Raw genomic sequence first — 25,248 nt, forward strand, 5'->3', positions numbered from 1 at the left:
TACAGCAAACCTCTCAGGCTTGCTTCCAAACTACTGTCCTCTCACTTCCCAGGTGACAGATGACCTTCTCCTAGGACTTGGAATCAGTACTCCCCCCAAATCTTCCCTGTCCAACAGATCGCTGTCTAAAACTTGCACACATTCCTCTTAGCATGGTCTGTCCCCTTCATCCATTCCCTCTTCAAACCACACTTCATGTATTATTTAAAGGACACATTTCATCATCCCTGCAGTTTCTCAAGGAGACAGAAACAGGTATAAACCTACAAGAACATTTTCCTTGCTTATTATCTCACCTCTTTCTACAGTTGAATAATGTTACCTACAAAAATTTCAATAGGCATCACTCACACAGATGACAGTTTTATCTATCTAGACCTGATCTCCTGCTAAGGAAACTGAAATGTTGGCAATCTTCAATTGACTCTTATGAATGCCTAGCTGTCAATTCAAGTTCTACAAGGCTGTAACACAGTTCTCAGCCACATTTCTCCAATGATTCCCTAGATTTCATTCATCAGATCACACAGGTACCCAATCACCCTGAGCTGCAGGATAGACATCTTTGACACAAACCATTTTCTCAGTCTTCTGTCTCAGATCTATCTCTACTTTTCCCGTACCATATGTAAAACAGAGAAAGGTGGTTTTTTTCCATAAAGCAGTCCAGCTAATGCTCTCAGTTTGCAAACTTGCAAAAAACATTTTCTAACTTTTCGCTGGTGCGTCTTTTTCACTCATGACAACTGTCACAACTAAAGTCTCCCTTCATGCCTATAGCCTTTACCCAGCTGCATTTCTGTGTCAGTCTTGATAAGCACAGTTTATTTGTTTTCACTTTCAATCTTCTTTCGTATCACTTTTCACTCTCTATCAAGAAATTTATGTCAAATTGGCCCTTTACACCTGTTTCTACTCTCCATGTGCCTAACACTAATGGGTGGCTTTATGGTTTCTTCAGTGTTGTCTATTATGCTTTAGACACACCTGCAAAGCAACCTCATTCTTTTCCCTGGAGATCCTCCTTTGCTGTTCTGGCTAAAAGAACACATCAGACACAAGTCTAAGTCATTATTATGCTGAACAGTGCTGCCAACGAGGTGATAAATATTTTTTTATCTCCTTAGACTTCTGTAACCATCCAGTTCATCGCTTTCTTCATCCCTAACCAAGATTCCAAGAGCTGTGCCAAAGAGATACATTCAACTTGTCTCCCACAGCAGAGACCCCACAAGTCACAACTAAATGCCTTACACACAACTGTACAGAAACAAATCATCTTTCAAATGGGTCTGATGGCCTTTCTTCTAAATGAGCTTGGTCTGGCTGTCCTAGAATCCACCTTGACCCCAGTACTTGTGTTTTGCTGTTTAAGTTACACTCCCCTAGTACAGTGTGCAATTACTTATGACTGCAATAAAACTAGACTGCCACCCCAAAGACAGCTGATGTAATATGTTGATTCTTAGTTAAGGTATGGTCTAGAGAAAGCCAAAATTCCAACTGCTGAACAAAGTCTTTGCCTCACCATTTTTCTAAAACATTACTGAAAAAAACCCAAGCTTTTTTTCATCTTCAGCTAGTGAATTAAAAAAGTATACAGTTAAGCTAATCCTCTTTAACAATTTTTGTAGTTCTTGGAGACAAGAACTACATCTCTCTCAACTATCACCTCATGCTACCAAGACCCAAAACACTGCAGCTTGAGAAGAAAAATTGTACACCCACACCTCCATCGTCTTATGCCCAAGCCAATTTGCTAAGTCAGGCAGCTGATAATATTTACTGTAAAAATAACAAAGTCCATATAAGCAGGCATTTCCTGATATCCTATTCACACCAAATTGAGGTATTTAAGTTATCAGAACAGAACCAGAGAAATGTTATTTCAGAACATCCTGAAACATTAGAACTGAAAACAAGTTTAAGATTATTTTCTTACAGCAATATTGGTGTATTCTACCACAAAAAAGGGAAGTGAGTTCTGTGGCTGAAGATGGTGAACTATTCAGTTGGCCTTTTATTTTCCATATAACCATTTTCTAACTTAAACCCATGTTTCCAAACAAAACCAGAATTCCTACGAAAAACTGATCTGAAGATCATTACTTTTCCTGCATGTAATTTTATGTCCATAATTTAAAAAAGAAAGACACATATAGGAAAGTTTAGAAGCAAGATCACTTCCGCAAAAACCAAAGGTTAAGGAAAAGCACTCCTACATCCCAAGAAAATGTAAACCATTCATTTTTCTCTTTGTGCTACTACTCTTATGACTCAAATTTAGAATGATTACATGATATTAATAGTAGAGTGGATAATAGAGAGCTTTTTGAAAAACTTCTGTCAATTTAAGAATTATCCAACATATGACTGCAATTTAAAAACATACCAGATATTTAATATGGCTAAAGTCACATAGTCACATACTACTGTTTAGTCATATCAGACTCTCTTTGCATTTTTTTTTCAACTTTAAACCAGCCTAGAACTTTCACTGTGTAAATGAACAGGGAAAAAAACAAACAAAAAACCCTTCTCTTCTAGCAGATCACTGAACAGACATTTCAAATACAAGGCTAACACACAATGAACTTGAAGTACAAAACAATTTCTGATAGAAATGCCAACTTCAATCCTTCTGTTTCACAGGAACTGGAAGGCATTATCTTCTCACCATGCATTTTCCTCTAACAAAGATTCCAAAACATTCATTCCTGATCTTGCAGTGCTTTGCCATTTCAGAGCTTTAGTGGTGCCTACACTGAGATGAGAACAATCAGTGAAGACAAGACCTGTTCAAAGTTAATTTCTCTAGAATAGCAGAGACCTCAGCATGTCCCAAGAATTTTAACAACTTTTGTCCTTGATTTTGCTAACTCAGGAGTCCCAGGAGTTTGCTACTACAATAGAGTTTTAAGTGGAAATTCCAAACAAATTCCAAGACATATCTTACTGAAATGTCCTAGTCCCATCAATCGAATAAGAACTTTTAATAAGACCAAGAATTTCAGCTACTAGAAAAATTAGAGAATGAGAGGAAAGCAAAATGAGAATATTTACAAAAATCATCCCTTTGGTGATGAGATATATTAATATGCACAACTTTGCACGTAGAATGGTCAGAAAAAAAGTTAAAAGTTATCAATTATCTCAGGCAAGTTTGCTTGCCTGGGATTCATGCTATTATATAAAACTTCCATCAGCTTGAAATGTAGTGGTACATTTCACGCATTAAAGCAGAGTTTTCATTTTTGCTGCAGTAGGAACACAGCCCTTTTTATGATTACAGACTTAATTAGGTAAAACTTTAAGCAATTACACAAAAAAAAACCTCACAGAGTATGAAATTATAACCACAGAGCTGTTTGACTTAAAGCCATCTAAAAATCCTTTCTTGACTCAAGTCACGAGTATTTCTTTATACTACTGAGATATCAGAAGAAACAAACCCCAAATGAATCTCTGATGTTACTACGTGGAAACCCCAGAAAAACAGTAGTAAGATCAAACAATTTAACTTCTTTGTATTAATAAGAAAATTTCAAATCCATCTAATCAACAAGTTAGTCACCAGCATGCTTTCTCCAATAATTATTTATCTTCAGAATGAAGCTGTTATTTCTAAAAATAAATCTGTTGAAGAATTTCTTGCAGTATGCTTATGAGCCTTAATTCAAATTAAAGCATCCGGACATACAGCAAATTTATTATCAATTACTGTGGTTTTCACCAGAGGATTTCTTTAACATCTTCTTGTATCCGTTCCCCATATATGGGGTGAGAAATTACTGCAGTCAATTTCCATATTTCTAAACAGCTTTCCTCACATCCTACTCACATTCAAGCTGTGTAAACTTAAGAGTTCAGGAAAAAATTTAAAGCCCAGTGATGCTTTTGATGGTATTAGTAACATTCACAAAGGCAGTGCAACCAATAGACTTCAGCTTGCACAGAATAAAAAAAATGAGCAAAATTTTATGCCAAAATGTAATCTTGTGAAACCAATAGTTTCTTACTACACTTCCAAATTTGAAGCCAACTGCCTCCATATGGCCTGCAAAAGAATCCACAAAACCAGGAGAGAATAATCTCAGACACGAAAAATGTAAAGTATTCAGCTATGGGCTACTAACAAACATTAAAACCTTAAATTTTACTACTGGTAAACTCAAGCATTCATGAGGTTACCCAAAAATATGAACAAGGTCATTATTATTTATGGTCAACACTTTTGATTTTGATCATATCTCAAACGTTAATGTTGCCTAAATGTACTTCAATATACTTATCTCACAAAAGCTTTTTTTTGCATCAGCTCATATGGTAGCTACATTAACATGCTATTTTGCTATCACTGGAAAAAAATAAAAGATCCATGTTGAGATCCACCTTCACCATGCTCTGCACTAGACAACCTGCCCACAGAAAGCACAATCAGGAACTTGTCAGACAATAGTTGTGTATAAAATTACTTTTCTTGCTGAAGCACAGGAATAATTTTAATTTAGTATTTAACTCCTCTTCTAGAAGAGTTTAACTCCTCTTTTAGAAATGTAGAAGCATAGATTTAAAAGAAAATCTTATAAAAATGTAGGGAAATCTTGTTTAGGGCCTACATGTTGTGAAGGCTTAAAGAACTGACAGAACCACAGATATTTCCTCTCAGGATTTCCAGGATTGTTGCCTTTGCCCCCTTCATGAGCTGTCATATGCAACAGCAGGTGTTCAACAGGACTCAGGCTATTCCAAAAACCTACACCTACCTGGTACTTATTTGCTTAGGTCACTTAGGACACTTTCTTTTCTTTGACAGAAAAAGAGCTTTAGCATCATTGTAGATCTGCAATCTGAAGCCCCTTACTCCTGCAGTAGCAGGGAAATAAACCAGCATTTTTGCTAAAGGAAGGAGACAGCAACTATCATCAGCAAGACAGAGCCACAAACTGTTAAATGAAAGGTTCACAGCAGTTAACTGAAAGACTTCCAGAGCTCTAGGAAAACAATACCTATTGAAAACAATAGCAACTAAGAGTTCACTTGTGTAAACAACAAAAACAACCCGCCGACTACAGGCTGTGAGAAGCAAGATATCAACAGGACTAAAAAAACAACCGACCTAACAAATGTTAAGTTTCTAGCATCTGCCTAGGACAGAAGAGTGACATCATTCAGGCATTATCATCCTATATCAGATTTTAGACTGCATTTTGCTATATAAGAAGTCAGAGTCAATCCATGGGAGTTAACCACTGCCAGATCTCCAGACATTATCTTTAGGGAAGCTGTTTGTTATTTGTTAAAACATTTAAATGCCTTGTTTAAATTCAGACAGCTCTGCTAAAATCAAGCAGGAGCTGAGATTTACATAAAATTTAAAAGGTGGGCAGTAATCTTGTGGCTACAGCAGGGGAAAAGGAGTATAGCTTAAAAGGGACAAATGAAAAAAAACAAAGAGATTGCGTTACATATAAAACTGCTATTTTAGAAGAATATCTGTCCAAGTGCAATATTTATCGTCATCAGCTAAAGCAACACAGCCTGAAGTTAGAGAAATCTATAAAACATGCCTCTTGTGATGTTTTCTAGTGGAAAATATAATTTGGCACTTGCTACAGAATGAGTTCAACATCCCTGCATCATATTATCTTTTGGCTTGATTCCTAAATTGCTACATCTGGAGGAACAGCAAGAGATCTTGTTGTTGCTCCTTGACGCAAATAATTCCACCAAAGGACTGTCAAGACACCAGTTACCATGTAAGAGACTTTGGAACACAGGGATAATTCTAGGTACACTAACGAGTTTTGGCTGATAACATTTCTCCATCAGGCAACACAGATGAAAAATGGACTTTTATTCTCCCCAAAACAAGGCTCTGAAATTTTGCTTTCTTTCACTGTTTAAAAGACAGTGGGCCATATGCTATCTTTTCACAATATGCACAATTATTATTAAAAGGTGGAAGCTGAAGACTCTTCTTGAAAGATTTTCTGCTCTGACTAGTTGATGCTTACAATGTTCATGACGATTCAACACTTTTAATTCTCACCTTGCAAATTAGCATTATATGATTTCTTAGAGGATTATTGCAAATGGGTCTTATCAACCAAGAGCAGAAGACTGATCTTCAAATCAAGCAGCTCTGAAGAAGTTCCAGAGTTTTTTTGATACTTGCTGTCTTCATTAAGGATACCTTTTCTTATCTTCTGGAGTATTTCTGTGAATCTTTGAGTGACAAACTTCATCTAGTACCACCTGCCTAATTTCAATGAGATTTATTTAAAGCACCTTGAAACAAACCAATAAAATCAGCTGTCAAAGTTTTATGCTGATTAATTAAAAAGTAAAAAAAATAAATCTAATCTGTTTAAGAAACTAGCAAATAGCCCAGCTATAACAAAGGATTTTGGAAGCTGGTAAGGCCTATAAATATGAGAATTCCTTAAACAATGGATTCCTACTAAACTCTCAGAAAACTGGAACAGTTGCTGCATTTGCAAATGCATAAACTATTACTAATACACAGGAAAGGTTTGAAGGTTAGAGGACAGCAAGACTTCAGATCAAAACAAGGCTGCAATAGTGCAGTGATCTTTCCAATTCTCCATAAACTCCACCAGATCTATTTAATAAAATATGAACACGATACTCATAGTTCACTATTCTTCACAACTTCAAGTCAGGGTCGTTTAAAGCCAACGGTTCAGAATTTTGTGGGGACCCCCAGTACAAGGTCAGGTGTGGCCTCACAGCACCTCGGAAAAGGAGGGAATAACCACTGTGGCACTACAACTGCATCTCATTGTACAACATCCCACATATCACTTAGGTCTAATGTTCAGAGATCTAAATCCTTCACATCTGACAGGGTAACCAGTATGCCCCACTTCAAATGCATCACAAGCTTGCTGAAACAGTCCTAAAGTATAAGCTGCCCATTCCATTTCATCAACTGATGGGATATGAATAACATGTTAAAAATACTCTTAAATATTTTATTCTCCAAATCATTAAGGAAGACGTGCCTGAAGAACAGCATAACTGTGGAGCTGTAAAATTTGCAGTACACACGGGTGAACTGGCAATAAATTAAAACCAAAACTAAATGAATTCAAGATGACTCAGCTTCAGAGATCCTTTTATTACATAATAATCTCAGCTGGAAAGTCAGGGGAAAAAAAAAAGTTGCGTTCACTAAAATGAAAGGTTTAAAAAGAAACCAAAACCACCCAAACCAAAGAACCACACACAAACACAAATGAAAAAAAAAACCCCACTTGCAAACTCAAACCAAAAAAAACCACACACACAAAACCCCCTGAACCCCAAACTCTACACAAAAGGACATCCTCCATCAAGACTCGAGAACCAGATGATAGATAAGAAAGAAAAAATGTAGTGTTTTACTTTTATTAAGTGGGGATACGGAGCAAAGTCCCATTCAAGTTTTTTTGCATATTGGAATTGGCAACACTGCAATTTACTTGGAAAGCAAGCTCAGTCTGACAACACCAGGCAAAGGTGAACAGCAGAGCTCACGGTGAGGGTTTCAGTCAATTTTCCTGAAAGAAAACAATCTTCAAAATCTACATATAATAAAAGTGTCCCATTGAATTTGTATCATAGAACCAAATGTTCTCAAATTTTTAAAAATATTTTGGCCAAGGTTAAGGACAGGGAGGTGCTAATGTTTCTACAGTCTTGTGTTCGACCTTGTCAACAGCTACAGCAAAGTCATCCAAAATCCACTGAATTCCAGAAAAGTCTGACCTACCTACTGCACTGAAAAATCATCCCATGAAAAAAGGATACATCCCATGGAAAAAGGATACAAAGACAGGATTTGTATCTTTTCTTTTACAAACCATTCAACAAAATATGAAAAAGACACCCCATCAAACAAAAAAATATAAACCACAAACCAAAATAAAACCAATCAACACGGTATTTTTACTAAAGATCATGCTTTTTGTCAAATAATAAAGGTGATTTGCAGCACCGATCATAATTTTATCATTTTGCAAACAAAGAACAATTTCTACAAAATCTGTAGACACACAACCATATGTAGTGTTGTAAATGGAACCAGCACTATTCTTTCTTCTTTATTTTCAATTGTGTGAATGCAGAAAGTACTACCACAGCTTTCTTCCACTAAGCAGGAAGTATTAATAAAATACTGATTGTTTAGTGCACTGCTTTCAGGGAATACCAGCCATTCAATCTTAGATGTAAAGATGTTATCTGGCTTTGTAAAAAAATAGTAAATGAAAAGTGAATACATCCTTGGGGATTCAAGAGGCAAACCAGCAGAATTTCCCTTCCATCAGAGTGGAACAACTCTTTCCAAAACATTTCGTTAGTTTTAAGGTGGCAGATTTACAAATTAAAAGCTATTGTTTTATACTCAGAAGTCCACTTTGGTTGAATCAAAAACTAAAAATAATAATAAATCAAGCTATGCAAGGTAAAACTAAAAAATTCAGGAATTTTATACACAGAAGAAACTCATATAAGGCAAAAATTCCTAATGTTCAAGTAGAAATCTCACATACACACACACACACACAAATCCATTATAAAGAGTCACTGTTTGGTTTTACAAAAAGAAATTCAAAACTGCTTAAGATTACAGCAAATAAACCAATGTTGTCCCACCTTCTTTTTCATAATTCTGTCCTTGGTCCACTGTTTAGATTTAAGTCCAGTCTTTTTTGGTAGCCAAGATTTCCCTTTTGATGCTTTTACAATATTCTGAAGAACCATCCTTAAAATATTCTTCATGTGGACAGTTGTAAATCGCAGTGAATATAAAAATGTTGTGTAAAGCTAAAACCTAATAAGAGTTTCTGTGCAACAACTACAGTGAAAAACTACTTAAATGGAGTATTTTTGGTCTACTGGCACATGAATTCAGGCAGTAATGACAAGCAGTGATAAGATGTTCCAAAGAAACAAGACAGGCCTCAGTTGTGACAGGAACAAGATAGGCTAGATCAAGTTTCACCTAATTAGGCAAGGTTGCAGTACGGGAGTTCTGCTATCCTCTCATTGTGCAATAGTAGTCTTTGTTGCTATTATAATAATGACAAACAGTAAGTATTTATCTTAAATAAATTTACATGTAAGGCTCTGACTGTCTCAAAAGACACAGAAGTGATTTTCCTGTTGAAGGGGCAATGACAGGAGCAGAAGTCCTAAGAGCAAATGATCCTAACAATTGTCAAAAGACATTTCCATGACACATTTTCTTAAATCAAAAAAAAAAATTAAGTGGAACAACCAGCTTAAAAACAACACCACCATATATTTATACCTAAAAATACTATAGTTCAGGCACTTATCCATTCTTGGCAAAGTCTGTCTTCTTGCTGGACATAATTCAAGCAGCAGAGAATATAAACTGTAAACTATGTTTCTGACTGTCTCATCATGTCAAGGGACAGCAAATGTTTATCATCTTCCCTGTCAGCACTATACAGGATTGGGCATGGGGAACAGGCAGTGCAACAGCACCAACAGGGCTTTTAGCCCTTACTCTACAACTGCAGCAGCAAGGCACAATTCTGCAGCCTGATCCATTGCCTTCCTAGAGCAAATGGAGAGAGGAGGGACCCAAGGGTAAAAACAAAACAAAAGCAAACCCAAACAAACTGACCCATACTGTGAAATATCAGCAGAACCAGACAACCCATCTCTCTCAGAGCTATGAGCTACATTTTGTGCAGCACATTGCACATTAAGTGCAAGAACAGAAAAGCATGGAGCTCTAAACTTCTCTTGTGAGCCACAGCATTTTTACTTTACCCTGCCCTACCAGCAGCAGCAGAGCAGACAAAGCTAATGAGATACTTTATTTCATGTGCTTCGACATTCGGAATCGGGACTGTCCCTCCATAATGCATTTTGTCACTAACAAAAACATTCTGATCCCATGCAGTATTCTTCCTTCCTGCTCAGCAAACATGTCCCATGTTGAGAGATTTATTGAGCATATCATTGGTAGAATAGTGTCAGATGTTTAAAATGCAACTTAAAAAAAAATTAACCTGTTAGCAACTAACATTTTAAGTAAATGAGAAACTCAAGGATAGTTCTTAAAAGGGAAGGGTTGTTTTGCTTTGGGAAGGATGGAAAAAATCTAATCTGGTTGTTCTCCAAAACCAGATTGTATCTTGATCTGCCAGAAAAACAAACTATCACATGAATAAATATTTGAGAGGAAAAGCTGGGCCTGTTTTAACACATACTGTGCCACTCTTTCAACCATGGCTATGGTCTGAATTCTTCTAAACTGCCCCCCAAAAGCCTTAATTTGGAAGGCAAGACAGACCAGCAATATATGGGAGGGTCAAACACTAAAGCCTGTCATACCTATTGGATAACTGGATTCTTTCAAAAGAAGAGTAGGAAGTAAAATAAACGTGTCACTGAATTTCCCTTTCATCCTGTCATTCCCTCCTGAAAACATCTGTGTGTAATTTGTTAAATCAGATAAATAATAAAACAAATACAAACACAGAGTAGCCCCTTAAGTCCTATGAAAGCATCATCTCCACACTGAGTACCTGATCCAGTGCAGGCATTTGGCTGCTTTAGAACCATTACTGTCAGACAGGTAAATACAAATCTAGGCTACATGCAGAGAGATAAGAATACCAGTCTCTGGTTGCTTCAAGTATCAGCCTCAAAGTCCTAAACTAAAGAAAGAAGGGGATTTTCCTTACTAAAATTTCAAGAAGTTTTGAATGTTCTAAATGAGGGAGGTAAGATACATGCACTATTTCACTGACATAAGCTGTTTTCCTACATTAAATGCAAAAAAATCCTGTTTAAGATCCAAGAAGTCTTGCCCTGTATGACAAAGCTCATATGTAGCAAATCTCTACACCTGCAGACTATGTAAATCACTCAGCAGGAAAGTAATTGCAGCCTGTGATCACACTAAAGTCTTTCAATATTAACATACTCGTGATCTCTGAAAACTACATGGAATGAGATAGGAAAAAAGGATATAAAGGAAAATTCAAAAGTCTAATTCTCTAAAATGTATAGAACTTTGCATCAAACGCCTATACAAAATGGAAAACTATTGAATATAAAGCTAGAGATGAAAACTGATAGGTGTGAGCAGCTAAGAACACTTAGAGAAGTAATGAACAAGTAAGAAAAAAGCAAGAGTTCAGAAGGAATATAACACCATACTGCATGCAGGGTAGCAATTACTTATTTGTTTTAATAACTTTTGTGTCACTTTGCCAGCCTATTTTACTCTTTCACTATTGTCACTTCTCTCCTCTTGCTATATGAGCCATATTGTAAAGGCTGAATGTGCAAATGTACAATTTATTCAAACATGCTTAACTACAAATATGCATGACTGCACAGAGGCTCTCTAAGCTAAGCTTTTCCATATTTGTGGAAAATTAATTTAAATAGACACCTTAATATTATGTCCAGATGAAAATTAACTTCTTATAATTTGCATCCAAGATTTTAAAAACCCAAACACCTTGGGGTTTTTTTCCTATGTATTCTCTTTCTGTTTCTACAGTAGGATCAAGCAAAAATCCATGGATCATACTGGGAAAACAAACCCCCATCAACAATAACAACAAAATCAATATTTTCAAATATCGTTATAAATTAATAACACTTAATGAGACAGGTACCTAGGTTTACATATCACTTCCACTTCAGTAAACTGACAACCAAGTTTATGCATGTCTTAAGCCTATTGCATGAGGTAAAAACATGATGTTCCATTACACTAACAACTGTACACTCAATAACCTACACATGGAATGAGTTTTGGGGTTTTTCCCTTTTCCCATATGAGGCTGGAGTGAATGGAAGGGATTTTACAATCTGCTCCCCAAAAGATGTTAGAAACACAGGGGCACCCCTAAACCCACAGGAAACCAGACTGTTTATTCCATTATGACTACAGATACTGACATATAAAAACATACAAATCTACATGAAAACATTCATAGTTTTGCTTTCTGTCACATATTTGAACACATTTTGTCTCACAAGAAAACTGCACGAATTAAGAAGAATCACTGAAAGACTTTTTGGTCCCCACTTCAGGTGTGGTGGGGGGAGGAAGACAAATTCAGACACATCAGAACACCCATCCCTGAACACTGGAAGAAAAGAGGCTGTTGAAACCTCACTACTTGAAAAATTTCTAAATCATTGGAGAGATAATAAGAAAAAGTGGACCAAAAGCTTTTTCCTGCTCAGAAAAGATAAAGGCAACTACACACAGGCTCCAGATCAAGCTTCCTTGTAATTTAGTGTCAAAGCTTCTCAATTCTTCAGAACTGAGCAGTATTTGGTAGCTTCAGATGGATGGGGGAAGGGAGCAGCAGCAAATGGGGGTAATCCAGTAATGCCTTGAAGACTCAAATCACAAAGATTTGTCAAGTTGAATGTTATAAAACACCCAGAAACACAAAAATACCATTTTAGAAACACTGTACAGTAAATCCTCTGATGCAGCGTGTCTTTTATGTCCCTTAAAGTGCTTTTTTTATAATTTTGAAACATAAACACAAGAATTCCTCTATCAAAATATTCTAGAGGTTGGTACTCATGAAAGTGGATCCAATTCAAAAGTACTTTTTTTAGCTAAAAATTAGCAAAACTAAAATACCTGATATATAAATTAAATTACTCCAATGGAAGTATTGAATTGGATTTCAAAATCACACTTGGATAAACAGAACAGTTTATCAGAATTTCAACTGATTTAACCTCCTTCACAACTTTACCTCCTATCACTTTGACAAAAACAAATACTATTGCTCTCCACCATCTGGAGGTGAGGAGAAAAGATAAAAATAAAGTACTGCAGCCAGGAGTTTGGCAGGAAGAGAGCACTGCAAACAAGACTTAAAATTTATCTGTTTGAGTGTAAAGCTTGGATATGCACAGCTATGCTGCCATTTTATAGACACTATTAGCAGACAAAAAAACAATTCAGAAGAAGGACTGAACAATTTCCAAGTGGCATGGGGCAGAATAGACTCAAATCCATGTGAGATGGTTTTAAAATAATTGCATTGAACCTGACATGATTTAGAAGTGTAAAGGAGGTCAACCATTACAGATCTTTTTTCCACAATCAGAAGTACGTGCTTCAGACTTGCAGCTAAAATTGACTGAAACTTAGATGACTTGGGACAATAAAACAGTACATTAGGAAATTAAGCATCAGGCATGCTGAGACATTCAGAGCTGCATGCAGAGATGAAGCTGCACACAGAGAAGAGTTTCACAGTTTATTTTTACAAGACACTGTTTCAAGAACTCAGTCATCTCCCAAAACATACCTACAGTCCAACTGTTTGGTGCCTGAATAGTAATTAACCCGTTCACTAGCCTGAAAAATCATTCAAAATTTCAATTCCAAGGACTTGCATCTTAAATACACAGCAGTAAAATCTAACCACTTCTCTGTGGACAGATCTGAATAGCAACTTTAACACAAAGAACCAGGTTTGACTACTTTGACATATATATTTGAATAAGTTAGGTACCTAACATACCTGTGTAGTATAAAAATTATCTTGTAGGATTTTTAAGCAATGGCTTCACAGATGCTTTCTCAGATGCCCAAACAAGTTAGTTAAGCTGTCAGTAGGTAACAGTTTCTGTCAAATAACCACTGGTTGAACTGTTTAAACTTGTTAGGGATACTAGTTTCCTATGCTGTCCATACCAGCACATGGTTTATGCTCTGGCTATCACATTATTCTCTCTATGAAACACTAACAGCCTGCCAACCATTTTACAGACATCAATTATACCATAACAAAGTGAAAATATCCTCTCCTTACATTTTATCTTTCCAAAGGAAGTAACTAAGATATCAGTAACATTTATTAAAGACATATTATGACAATGTTTGGGATTTAAGTAATTTGAAAACCCCTCTGCCTAGGTAGAATAAATTCAGGACAGATTTTGACCACCACCCTGGTTAAGATTTCAGAAAAATAGTCAGATACGCTTTCTGAAGCATGTTTGTTTATAAAGTAGTAAGCATGGGGGAGGAGGAGGAGGTAAGAAAATAAAAAGTTGAGTTATGTTGAAAGTACCATTAGTATGTTGAAAGTATCATCTGCAGAGCAGCAGTAAGAATACCAACAGATGCAGTACTGTCTTGAAACATAAATTAGACAAATTGCATTAGGAAACAGGATTAAAAAAGGATTTTCTCATGCAAAAATGCATTCCAAGTATGTCTTCTCAACTTAAACTGTACCTGTTACTATAAACTAAGACTTTAACCTGCTTCTTAGAGAAACTAAAAAGAAAAAAAAATAAAAAGAAATCAAGCAGGTAAGCCTGTACTTAATGGCTGTGGTAAACCTTGACAGTCTCAAACCACTCTGTTTCTTTCCCTTTAAACACCAGAGAGCAATGCAGGCAAGACTTTTCTCCACATGTTAATGCAGCTCTGTCTACTTTTTTCATCTAATACAGGAACTCTCAACAATTCTCAGCTGTTCACCTTAGTAGGTCTGGACAGACACATTCTGGATTTAAGGAGAATGAGGCTTACTGGTCTCCCAGTGTCCAACTGGCTCCCAAGAGATTAGAACACAGAATTAATTCAGATGCTAGTCAATGCATTGTGCTTATGAGCATGGGATTTGGGACTGGAGAGACTCTCCTAGATTAGCCTGGCAAAGACCTTAGAAATTCACTATTTACTTGTTCTGCCTTCAGAGAGCAGGGCAGTTATGTTGTTTGCCATTTTGGACATAGATCTAGATGCTATTGGTGTGAATCCATCTCCCCATCCATATTCATTCACCACCATGGAGTTGTTTCAAGCCACGAGATCCAAACCTAAACTGATAAAACTGATTACATACTTCCTGCAATCTACACACTCCTGCCCTTTCTCAGGCTGGTTCTAGTGCTTATCTGACCCTGCACTGAGTCACTTTCAGTGTGCTCAGATGGCAGAGAAGTATCCTGGCAGAGAAAAAAAAAAAGAAACAAAGGAATTAAAAAAAAAAAAAAAAGTAAAGGCAAACAACTTCCTGCTGAGTTTGCAAACAGCTCAGCACAGAAACAGATAAATACCACAGAGAGCCAGTACAAGGGAGGGGGCAGCAGGGATGCAGGACTTCAGCAACCCCTGCAGTTACATGCATTTCACCTACTCAAAACTGAAGCCTTGGTTTTTCCCCCATTCTCAATTTATAAACAAAAGTTTAATCATGCGAGCACTGAAATCCTTTTGCCAAACAGACATAAGGACACATGGGTTAAATACAGTGTCTGCAACATATGCAAGTTTAGATGAGATTGCTTCCTGCTGGAGTTGAAATTCCTTAAATAAAGTATTTTATAGCTACACTCTTCACACATAAATAGAATTCTGCTGCTAAGCAAAGCAGTGAACTGGAAACTAAAAAAATCTTAATTGTACTTCCACTAGCAAAGAACTAGGCTAGAATACACTATGAATCTAGAGAATAAGGAAATAATGGGCAGAAATCAGAAGGAATGCATTACTGCAAAGTGAGGGGTGGGAAATGATGACAGACTAGCAACTGCCATTTAAATTTTATTGGTTTTCCATTTTGTGTCCCAACTTTATACTTGTTTCTCAATATTTCCTGAAAGACCACATATTTTACCAAAAAACCAATATCCCTTACTTTTTCCTATTTCAGAGAAAATGTAAAGTGTTACTGGGTATGCTATAAAGATGTGGAAACTGGTGAAACCATAACTTATCTCTGAAGTAACAACGTTACCGCACTGCAGAGACTTGAGTTTCACATCACTGCTCTACTCACCTGTTCAAAATACATTGCCTGGGGTAGAGCTCCACAATAAACTAAACTGAATAAACAAAAATACTCGAAGAGAGAGATTCCACTCGCCCATGCCCTTCTCTGGTATCAATCTTAGCCAAGCAGTCTGCTCCCTCCTGTACCAACATGGACAAGACAACAGTCAATGCAATACACACACACATGTACATGTATGACTCACATATATACACACGTGTACATGTATACACTCACATATATACACACACGTGCACATAAATCTCTTCAATGCTCTTTGGATACAGCTGTTGTTACATGTTTTGCGAGCTGGATGGGTTTGCTGAGACAAGCAGTGCAGTCCATTCACAGCCAATGGTGGTAATGGGCAGCAAGGAAGAGGAAGCAGCCTCTTCCAGAGCTGCAGGAAATGGTTCACCCAGCTCATCCCTATTGTGAAACCTCAGCCCAGAAAGGAATTCAGCTGCTCCAACATCCTAGTGCACCACAGTGATAAACCTGCTCTCCAGTACAGCACATGTACTTGCTTCTAAGCACGATCTAAGAAAAATAACAGGGTGACCTAAAATCCAAGTAAAGTGACTGAAATTTGGAGTTCAAAACATTTTTTGTCCCTCCACTAAGCAGTTCATATTCTTGCTGGTCCTTTGAGTTATTACAGAATTTATGCTTTGTCCTCCAGGTACCATTGTTGCCTTTGACACACAAATCTGCTTCTGAAGGATGGTGTCTATTATTGCACAATATAATTCTATTATTGTCTGTCATTAAAAAATCGCTTCCAGAACCTCAAAACATTGAGCACACTCCACTGATAAATTGCCTAACACATTCAAGATTATTACATGCTTTCAAGTTTAATAGATGATAATGGCAGTTTTCCCAACTCCCAGAAAAATGTACCAGCCAGAAGTGCAAAAATTCATATCTTAGAATATTTGTTTACTTAAAAATCTTACCACAATTTAAGAACAAATGAGACACCAGATTCAAGGCTGACAGAAAAACTGTTCATAAATGCAGAAAGATTTCAAAGATATTTCGGATCACATAATAAGATAATTTTTCAATTTAAGAAAAAAATTTTATCATCTCCCTTTGCTGGGGTCTTATACAAACCCAGGAATGAACCTCCTATATCCCAGGCTAGCACATTCATTTAAGAGGTTAAGTATTTTGAGCTATCTTGTGCTAGTAATTAATGTATGGTAATACTAAGCATTTAATTTAGACAAACACATAAGACTTGTAAATTCCAACAGTGAGTCATGAGGGAAAGGGAGCAAGACGCCTTCCCCCCACCCCCCAAATCAGGCAATAATTTGTTTCCTTCTTCAAACCTCTATTCTCAGAAAATATTTTTTTTTATTTTTCAACATGCCTATAGTTTACAAAGACAAAAAAAATTATCAACCCCCCCGGACATTTAAGAAGATAATAAACATGAGCACTGATTTTAATACCAAGCATTAGACTTGAAATTCTTTACAAAAAACCACTGCCTTTTTTCTGTCTATGGGCAGCTCTTGGCATAATGGGGGCTGCTCCACAGCTGTATGCATCTACATATAAATACCTGAATTAGCAAGGGTTTTTAAGTAATGTATTTCACATGAAACTTGGCTTTCTTAGAAAAATCAATCTGGTGGAATGGAATTTTGTTGTCAAACAAATAGTTATTTTCTCTGAAGTCTGCAATGGACAACAAACTCATCTATGTTAACATATGAGAGAGCATCCATTCCCTCAAAATTCTCATCCATTTCAACAGACCCACATATATCTAATAAATATATTTAAATATTCTATTATCAGACTAGCATGCGTACAGCTCTTTCTGTTGACATGGTAAAGCTGATGAACTTATTTTTACCACAGAATAGGCCATATTCTGTCAACCTAAAAAAATAGTGACATGATCCAAAAAAACATGAAATGGCCTTTAAGCTTTGTTGCAATAAATAACTCCATTAATAATGGCTGATAAACATGCAAATTATTCTCTACAGTCAGTTCAGATTTGTTCAGCAAACAAGGATATCAGTATTGCTGAGAACTATACAGTTCTGAATTAATCACAATATATTTTATCTTCTTATCACTGAAAATTGCTCATATTAATATAATGAAAATTCATAATACTGATTTAAGTGTATTAAAGCGACACATCTTCCTCTACAATGTTGAATTATATCAGTAGCAACCTTCCTATGGAAAGATAACAGGGGACACTGATTTTTTGCTTTTAAATGATAAGCAATATAATAAACAATGCCCACTTTGGACTTTTTGGGAAATGTTTTAGACCGAACACAGGACAAGTGTATACTCATTTTAAAACAAACAAAAAACCCAACCAAACAACAAAAAGTTCACCACCCCCCCACACACACTTTTTCTTAATTCACCAGCTTAACTGAAAAATAACTCCTGCAGATATCCATCTTTGCTTTGTATTTTATCAGTCATAGTATTCATCTTTATAGGTCAGGAGCTTCCTAAATTCTCTAGTCTAACATAAAATATCCATTAGTCATGGGCATCTTCAGAGAACACTTGCAGTGTCCCACAAAATTAACCAGAAAAAAAGAAAAAAATAAACCCACTAAACACTCTAAACTCTCCCTTCTGTGAAAACAACCATCACAACTACCTGATCCTACACAAGGATGTGTCCAGCAACTCCAATCTCACACAAAGTCCCAGAAGGTTCCTCACAGATGCTTTCAAAAATGTGAATGATGGCTGCAACCCCACTGTCATTCATGAGTTAAAGGCAAACCCAGAAAAGCTCTGCTAGGAGAACATGCAATACCAACTCTTCCTCCTAAAACGTTCAATCCATCACAATTTCTTACACAGCACCCACCATCGCCTGCCTTATCACGTAACTAATGGTATACAAACTCTACAAAGTTCTTTAGTGTGGTGTTACCTCCTCACATGCTGGGAAGGAATTATACCCAAAATTAAGGCCAAAAAAAAAGGAAAGTGTCACATGCTTCTCCAACATATCAGTTCCTTATTGCATTGTATTTCCTTATAAGTGGGAAAACCATGCTCCTCATATGTGATTTTTTTCTTGTGTGCACCCTTGTGCCCAAGAAAAATGCTAATACTTGACAAAAGAGGTAATTCTGGAACTATCATGCAAGAAAAAAAAGCATTAATTGCATTATTTAAGGGAACGTTTCCAACACTCTTTCAAATACAAGCTCTACAGTGCCACAAACAAAGCCTCTCTATTGGGGCAAATAGAGAAAAATATACATAACTAGGTTCCTCCAATCACATTGTAGATTTTGTGGCTGAAAAAGGAGCTTTATCCACAATAATTTTGCAAATAGATATAGCTGTGGTTGTTTTAACCCAAAAGATTTCCTCTTTGAAGGGATACCACCACATAGTTCTATGTTTGCACACTTTATTCCAAGAAGGCAAGAAACAATAACCTTTACTTTTCAATGAAAAAATATCCCTCTAATCAAGGCACACTTATAGGAACACTTAGCAGAGGTGATATTCAGTGTAGCATCATAAGCTCAGCATACACATAGTCCTTATCTCCTGAAGACAATGAAAGGGTTTACAATTGACATATCTCGTCAGCAAAGCAAAGGGAAAAAAACCCAGGTGAGAAAACTGTAGTCTAAACCATTAATTCTTCTTCAAGCCCAATTGTGTTCAGGACCAAGAACAGTTATTCTGTATTTTTCAGAACCAGAATAAGCAATATGAAAAAAGATAGTGAATAAAATCGTTCTAAGGAATGGATGCTGAAGAACAGAGTGGGAAGTACCCCACTCACAAAAGAAACTGTAATTGATAAAAACCTCTGAGAAGTAACACTGTTCCCTATGTGAGAGGAGAAAAAAAAATCACAACAGACACCAAAGGAGGAACAATGGGCTTCAGATACTACTTCACTCTTAAAAATGGTTGCAAAAATGCTGAAAAAATGACCAATGCAAAAGTGGCCCAAATCAATTGTTACAAGTCTAATAAATGTGAATCTTAAGAAACTACAAAAGTTTAACATTTAGTTTTAACTATGGTGATGAACTGTTGTAACAAGTAGGTAAGTCTAGCAGCTATTAAAATTTCTCCTCTTGCTAGTTTATGCTTTTGCTAATTATATAAAAAAACCCAAAGCCCAAAGTACCCACAAACAAAAACCCAACAAATTTAGGGGGGAAAAAAGCTTGCATGAATATGAAGTCAAGGAATTCTCTAAGGTAAAAAGTTAGATCACTAACTTTTCCATTCTCAGAATGCAAAAAAAATTAGTAAAAACTTAAAACACTTGGGCCAGTTCTACAGCCACATGTTCACATTATTTGGATATCATATATTGATGAGTCCAGTAAATGGAGTTGGGTTTTTTCACCCTTGTAGTCTAGGTGGGATGAAAAACTGGAAGGCGCTGTGATGAGTCCATTTAAATATACATATTTATTTAAATATACATATTCCTGACTGACAGACTGTCCATAACAACATCTAAAATGACTTTAGAAAAATAAAACATTTATTATTTTAGGACTTGGACTCAGTAAGCTCTAATCTGCAACACTGCTACCCCTGTAGCAAGGTAATTTGTTTTGATTAAAATTCATCCTTCAGTTAAAAATGCTTTGAAGTGTGTTTCAAAAACACAGTAAAAAGTCTGAATCTTCAACCACCTTCCACTAAATATAAACAACCACCACATTTGAACAAGCAAGAAGGTAACACAAGACACTGGCAGAAACAGCCAAATAGGTAAAAAGAAACTTTCTAAGAAGTCAATCCCTGCACTACCCAAGTTATGACGTTAACCTGAAACCCACACAGTTAGTAATGGGAAGCAAATACATTTGTTGTGACTTTGCATGCCATTGGCATGCTGGGTTTTCAATAGGAATTTCATGAATGTAAAGCATAAACCAAGCTGAGATGGAAGATGAAGCTGTCACCTTGTTTTTGTTTCTACGTGCTCACATCCGTAAGTTCACGGCACAAGTTTAACTCCATGAACTTTGTTGCTGGTTTCTAACACGCCCAGTGCACTGCAATTCTCATCGGTATCAATAGAGTATTTTGGCACCCAGCAGCTGGAAGTTAAAGGGCACATGATGTTAAAAAACTTGTCCTAATACCTGGCTTTTAAACACTACCTGTACTCTTCAATCTGAAATTTTACACCCAGTTTGAGCTATTTATGTTCTCCTCTCGGTCACGAAACAAATTTAGAGCAATAAAATCTTGTTAAAGATGTCTTTAATGTTCTCACACAGAAACATTCTGCTGCAGAGCTCCGGCTGCAAACACTGCAGAGGAACTGTAAATAAAAAGCTAATTTCTACTAGAATTAGAGAAAACATGGGAGACAGCCTCTTATATTGAAGTATCTCATAAAGCCACGTTTGAGATCACACAGAGTTTGAAAGAAATCAACAAAAGGAATGTGATTGTTTATTACTCCGTCCCAGAGGATCTTGTCATAAAACGAACAGTCATCAGGAACAACTCTCTTCTGACCACTGCATCAGCCCACAGCGACAAGGGAGGGAAGCAGAGGGCAGGAAACTGACAGGGATTCTGTCACAGAAGACAATCAAGGTTCTTTGCAGGAAAATGAGAGGGTTTGTCTTCGATAAATAAGCGACGGTTTCACAAAAGCGATGACAGGAATCGAGGAGGGAGCCAGGCTGACAGGGTGCTGCCGCCTGCGCTCGCTTGACCCCGGCAGAAGGGCCGGAGCCGCCTGCCCCGGGACGGTTCAGCCCTTCCCCGCACCCGGACGGCGAAGGATCGGGATTTGGTTGGAAAACCCCGAAACAAACAGACACACCGCCCGCACACCCACTCACCCAAACACAACGCACCCCCCACGCCTCACGGCGGGCCTCGGCGGCCGGCAGCGACCCGGAGGCGACCCCCGCGCTCCCGACCGGGGTGCGTGAGGCGCCGCTCCGCCACAGCCCGGGGGACGCGGCCCCCGACCTGTCACGGCCGGTGCAGCTCCCGCGGCTGGAGGGGCGGGGGCAGGTCGTGCCCCCCCACAGCCGGGGACGGCGGTGACCCGCGGCCCCACCCCCGGCACGGAGCCCGCCGACGTCTCCGCAGCCCCGCAGCTCTCCGTCCCGGCTGGCCCGGGGATGACGGCGGCGCCGCGCACTCCATCCGCCGCCGGCAGCCCCGCAGGAAACGGCGAGGCGTCCCAGCGCCCGGCAGCGCGGCGCCAGGCCGGGGAGCGACGACGCGAACTCTCGCCGTTCTCACTCACCGGCATCATCTCCGCAGCCTTCTCCGCGCCGGGCCCGCTGAGCTGCGCGGGGCCTCTCCTGCTGCCGCCGCCACCGCCTCTCACCGCGGAGGACGCCGCGCTCGCCCTGGCGGCTGTGACAGGTGCCTCCCGCGCGCCTCGCTCCGCGCAGCGGGCGGAAGGAAGAGGCGAAGGCGGCGACGGCGGCCGGGCTCCCAACCCCCTTCCTCCTCCTCTGGAGCGCGGCCGCCTCTCCCGCCTCCCTCCCGGGCGCTTCCTGCTCGGCTCTGCTCCGCTCGGCTCCGCTCCGCCCGCGCCGCCCCGCCACGGGTTAACCCCCGCCACCGCCTCCTTGCCGGGGCGGGGCCGCGCGGGGAGGCGCTGCGGGGCCGCACGTGACCGCGGGGCCGGGCCGGGAATGCGGGACCGACACCCGCGCCCGCCTCCCGCGCCCGCCGGGACCCTCTCGCTCCCGCAGCGCCGTGCTGAGCGTGAGCCTTGCCGCGCCGGTTCTCCCCGCCCGGCCTCCTCCTCCCGGCGCTCCGCCGCCCTGCCCCCGGGCCGGGCCCCGGCGGGCGCCGCCTCCTCTGGGCGGGCTGCACCGCGGCCCTTTGCTCCCGGGCCCGGGCGGTGGAGGAAGGGGCAGCGGCCTCGGGCTCTCTCTGCTCCCGGAATGCGGGGAATGCGGGGCGGCTTCGCCCGGCCCGGCCCGGCCCAGCCCCACCACTGTAGCTGCCCGCGGCCCGCTGGGCGTGCGGGGGGAGCTGGGCGGTAACACGGGATCGGTGGTCTCCCGTGCCTCTGAGCTGAGGTCGCTCCCGACAGCTCGTCCTGGTCCACACCTGGATAGCGTCATGCCTAGCGTCACCTTCCCTCCACCGTCCCTTCCTTGTGAAATCTGTCTGATGTACAAAACTCCGCTTAGCAGCAGGAGGGGAAAGGTATTTTTGTCCTGATGTCAGACTCATGAGATCTGGTCTCGTGTTTGAAAGTAAGGTTCAGTTTCCTTCATTTTCTAGTCTCTCATTCTGTAGTTAAAACAGCAAAATGAAAGTTAACAGCTTGGAAGAAGCCAAGCTCATCTAGAAGTCAAAACATCACCATATGTTAGGACTGCAACACATGCCATGTAGACAAATTTCATATTGCTGTGAGTCTTAAATCCTAATCTACAGCATACATGGACCTACCCAGCACTCCAACTGCTTCTGAAAGATGGCTGGTTTCCAGTCTTTGTTACTTTATTTGCAGAACACCATGGCAGATCTCAGCTAGGAGTGGAAAAAAAATGTTAACTTGGCAAGTTTTTGAGGAGCTTAGATAACGTTTGTGTAAGTCTTTGAAGGTAAGTGGTAACAGCATAATAATCTCACATTAATGTATGAGCCTGTATGGTAAGCACAACCTATTCATGTAAGATTCTGTAACAGATAATTGTGTAAATTATCTTAATATATACATGCTTAAGATTTCACTGTGTATCCTTCTCAGTGCATTTGCAGGCTCTGGTGTCAGCTTTTTGACAGGTCAAAGCCTCTGCCTCTTCTACTAAAATAGTCCTATGAGGAAAATCTATTAGCATCACAAGATAGTACTTTGCCTGTTTAATGTTATTTTGCAAGTACCAGTGTGAGTGCTACTTGCTGGCAGTCACACCAATATCATCCTCAGGTTCTTGTAGACTGTGATTCCACCTCACACACAGAGCTTTGGAAATAGGTCACTCAAACCCCACACAGAACTCCAAGATCTAATCAGAAGAGTATTAACTCTGCAACTAGGCTGGCTTGAATAAAACAGGCTCTAAAATGCTCATAGTCATCTATCTTAAAAAAAGGGGGGGGGAGTGATTTATCTTCATCAAATTCATATTGAACTTTATTCAACAAAATAATAGAAGTGAACAGAAATTTATTTGTCCTCTTAATACTCAGAGTAATTCTAATTTTAAAATTAGTAATTCTAAAATTCTAACACCGAGGGATTTGTGCACCTTTTGTCACACTTGTTCTATAAAAATTAGTCTTTCTTATTGACTAGGTTAATTTTAATTGCCAGCAATTCTCAAACAATGGCCTATAATTTTTTTTCCAGGTATACTTGATAGCTGACTTTCCCTGCATTAAATGAATAATAATAAAAAATAAAATACTGTAAGTATTATCTATTACTTTTCCCACTATTACTGTAACAGCAGGAACACCTACAAAATGAAAAGTGGGAGAATATGATGTAGACAATTGCTGGGGATGCAGACACTCCTCCACACAACTCCTCTGTTGGAATAATGGCCTGTAGTATAAAAGTTTGTCATTGTGTTGCTTTTGGCAGACGAAGGTTCAGCCAGTGCAGCAACCAGACAGACTGGATACTGAGGGCTAGGAGGAAATGTCTTCAAAAGGTAGAGTAAGTACTTTATATGCAAGTCTGTTCCTATTCCTCTTTCTGCTTCCCTTGAAAACATCACTTGTCTCAATTCTTCCCATCTCAATTTTTCTATAGAAATGCAGTAAGAAAAGAAATTAACCAATATTTATCAAGTATAATACTTAAAATTCTACCTGCAGCATGGAAAGTTATTTAACACTTTTCCCACAGAAAAATCTTTTTGGGAACCACTCTCTTAGCAGTCAAGAGACAAAACAGCCTTTATAAAATTTTCTGATTCCAACTTTTAACCAGAAATCTGTTTACTGTGAGCAAAAAAAAAGGTCACTTATAATAATGTAGATTTTTTTCCCCATTGTCCATGCATTTCCATACCAAATTACTGGTCCAGTTTTGTAGAAATTATGGTGCTTGGCCCAAGGGGTCAGTGATATCTACAGCTCAGTTGCCTTTCTTGGATAACTGAGGTTGCATGAAAGCAGTCAGGATTTGGGGAATGCCTAAGAAGATAAGGGAAGAGAATTTGGTTATGGAAGCAGATAAAGCCAGAGGTACTAAACCCAAATTATTTGCTTCCAAATCCGCTTCCTTTGTGAAGGGTGTTCTAATTTTGTCAACTCTTTCTAAAGGAAAGGTTTGTGCTTATTTGTTGGTGTAAATATTAAAACATGTTATACAAAATATCTTTTATTCTCCTCTTGGTTCTTAAAAAAATCCAGCAATTCTATTTAACTTTACAAACTGAAAACACTGTAGCTTAACACACATTTTTTGAGCTCATAATACATA

The 25,248-nt window shown here is 38.9% G+C and overlaps 1 protein-coding gene across 6 annotated transcripts in view; it reads right to left on the reverse strand.

The window, feature by feature from the left end:
• PPP1R13B (protein phosphatase 1 regulatory subunit 13B) overlaps positions 1-23,013 on the reverse strand; it is a 70,281-nt gene extending 47,268 nt beyond the window's left edge. For 2 of the 6 annotated variants that reach the window (XM_038137503.1, XM_038137499.1), the window contains exon 1: positions 22,093-22,892. In XM_038137503.1, the coding sequence (XP_037993431.1) occupies positions 22,093-22,101 (9 nt within the window). In that variant the 5' untranslated portion in view covers positions 22,102-22,892. Of the gene's footprint in view, positions 1-8,661; positions 9,127-22,092 lie in introns of those variants that run through there. The other 4 variants (XM_038137504.1, XM_038137502.1, XM_038137501.1 and 1 more) reach the window with 4 other exon arrangements.
• Between the last annotated feature and the right edge of the window lie 2,235 nt (positions 23,014-25,248).

This window comes from Motacilla alba, chromosome 5, assembly GCF_015832195.1.
Source record: "Motacilla alba alba isolate MOTALB_02 chromosome 5, Motacilla_alba_V1.0_pri, whole genome shotgun sequence".
NCBI classification, from domain to species: Eukaryota; Metazoa; Chordata; class Aves; order Passeriformes; family Motacillidae; genus Motacilla; species Motacilla alba.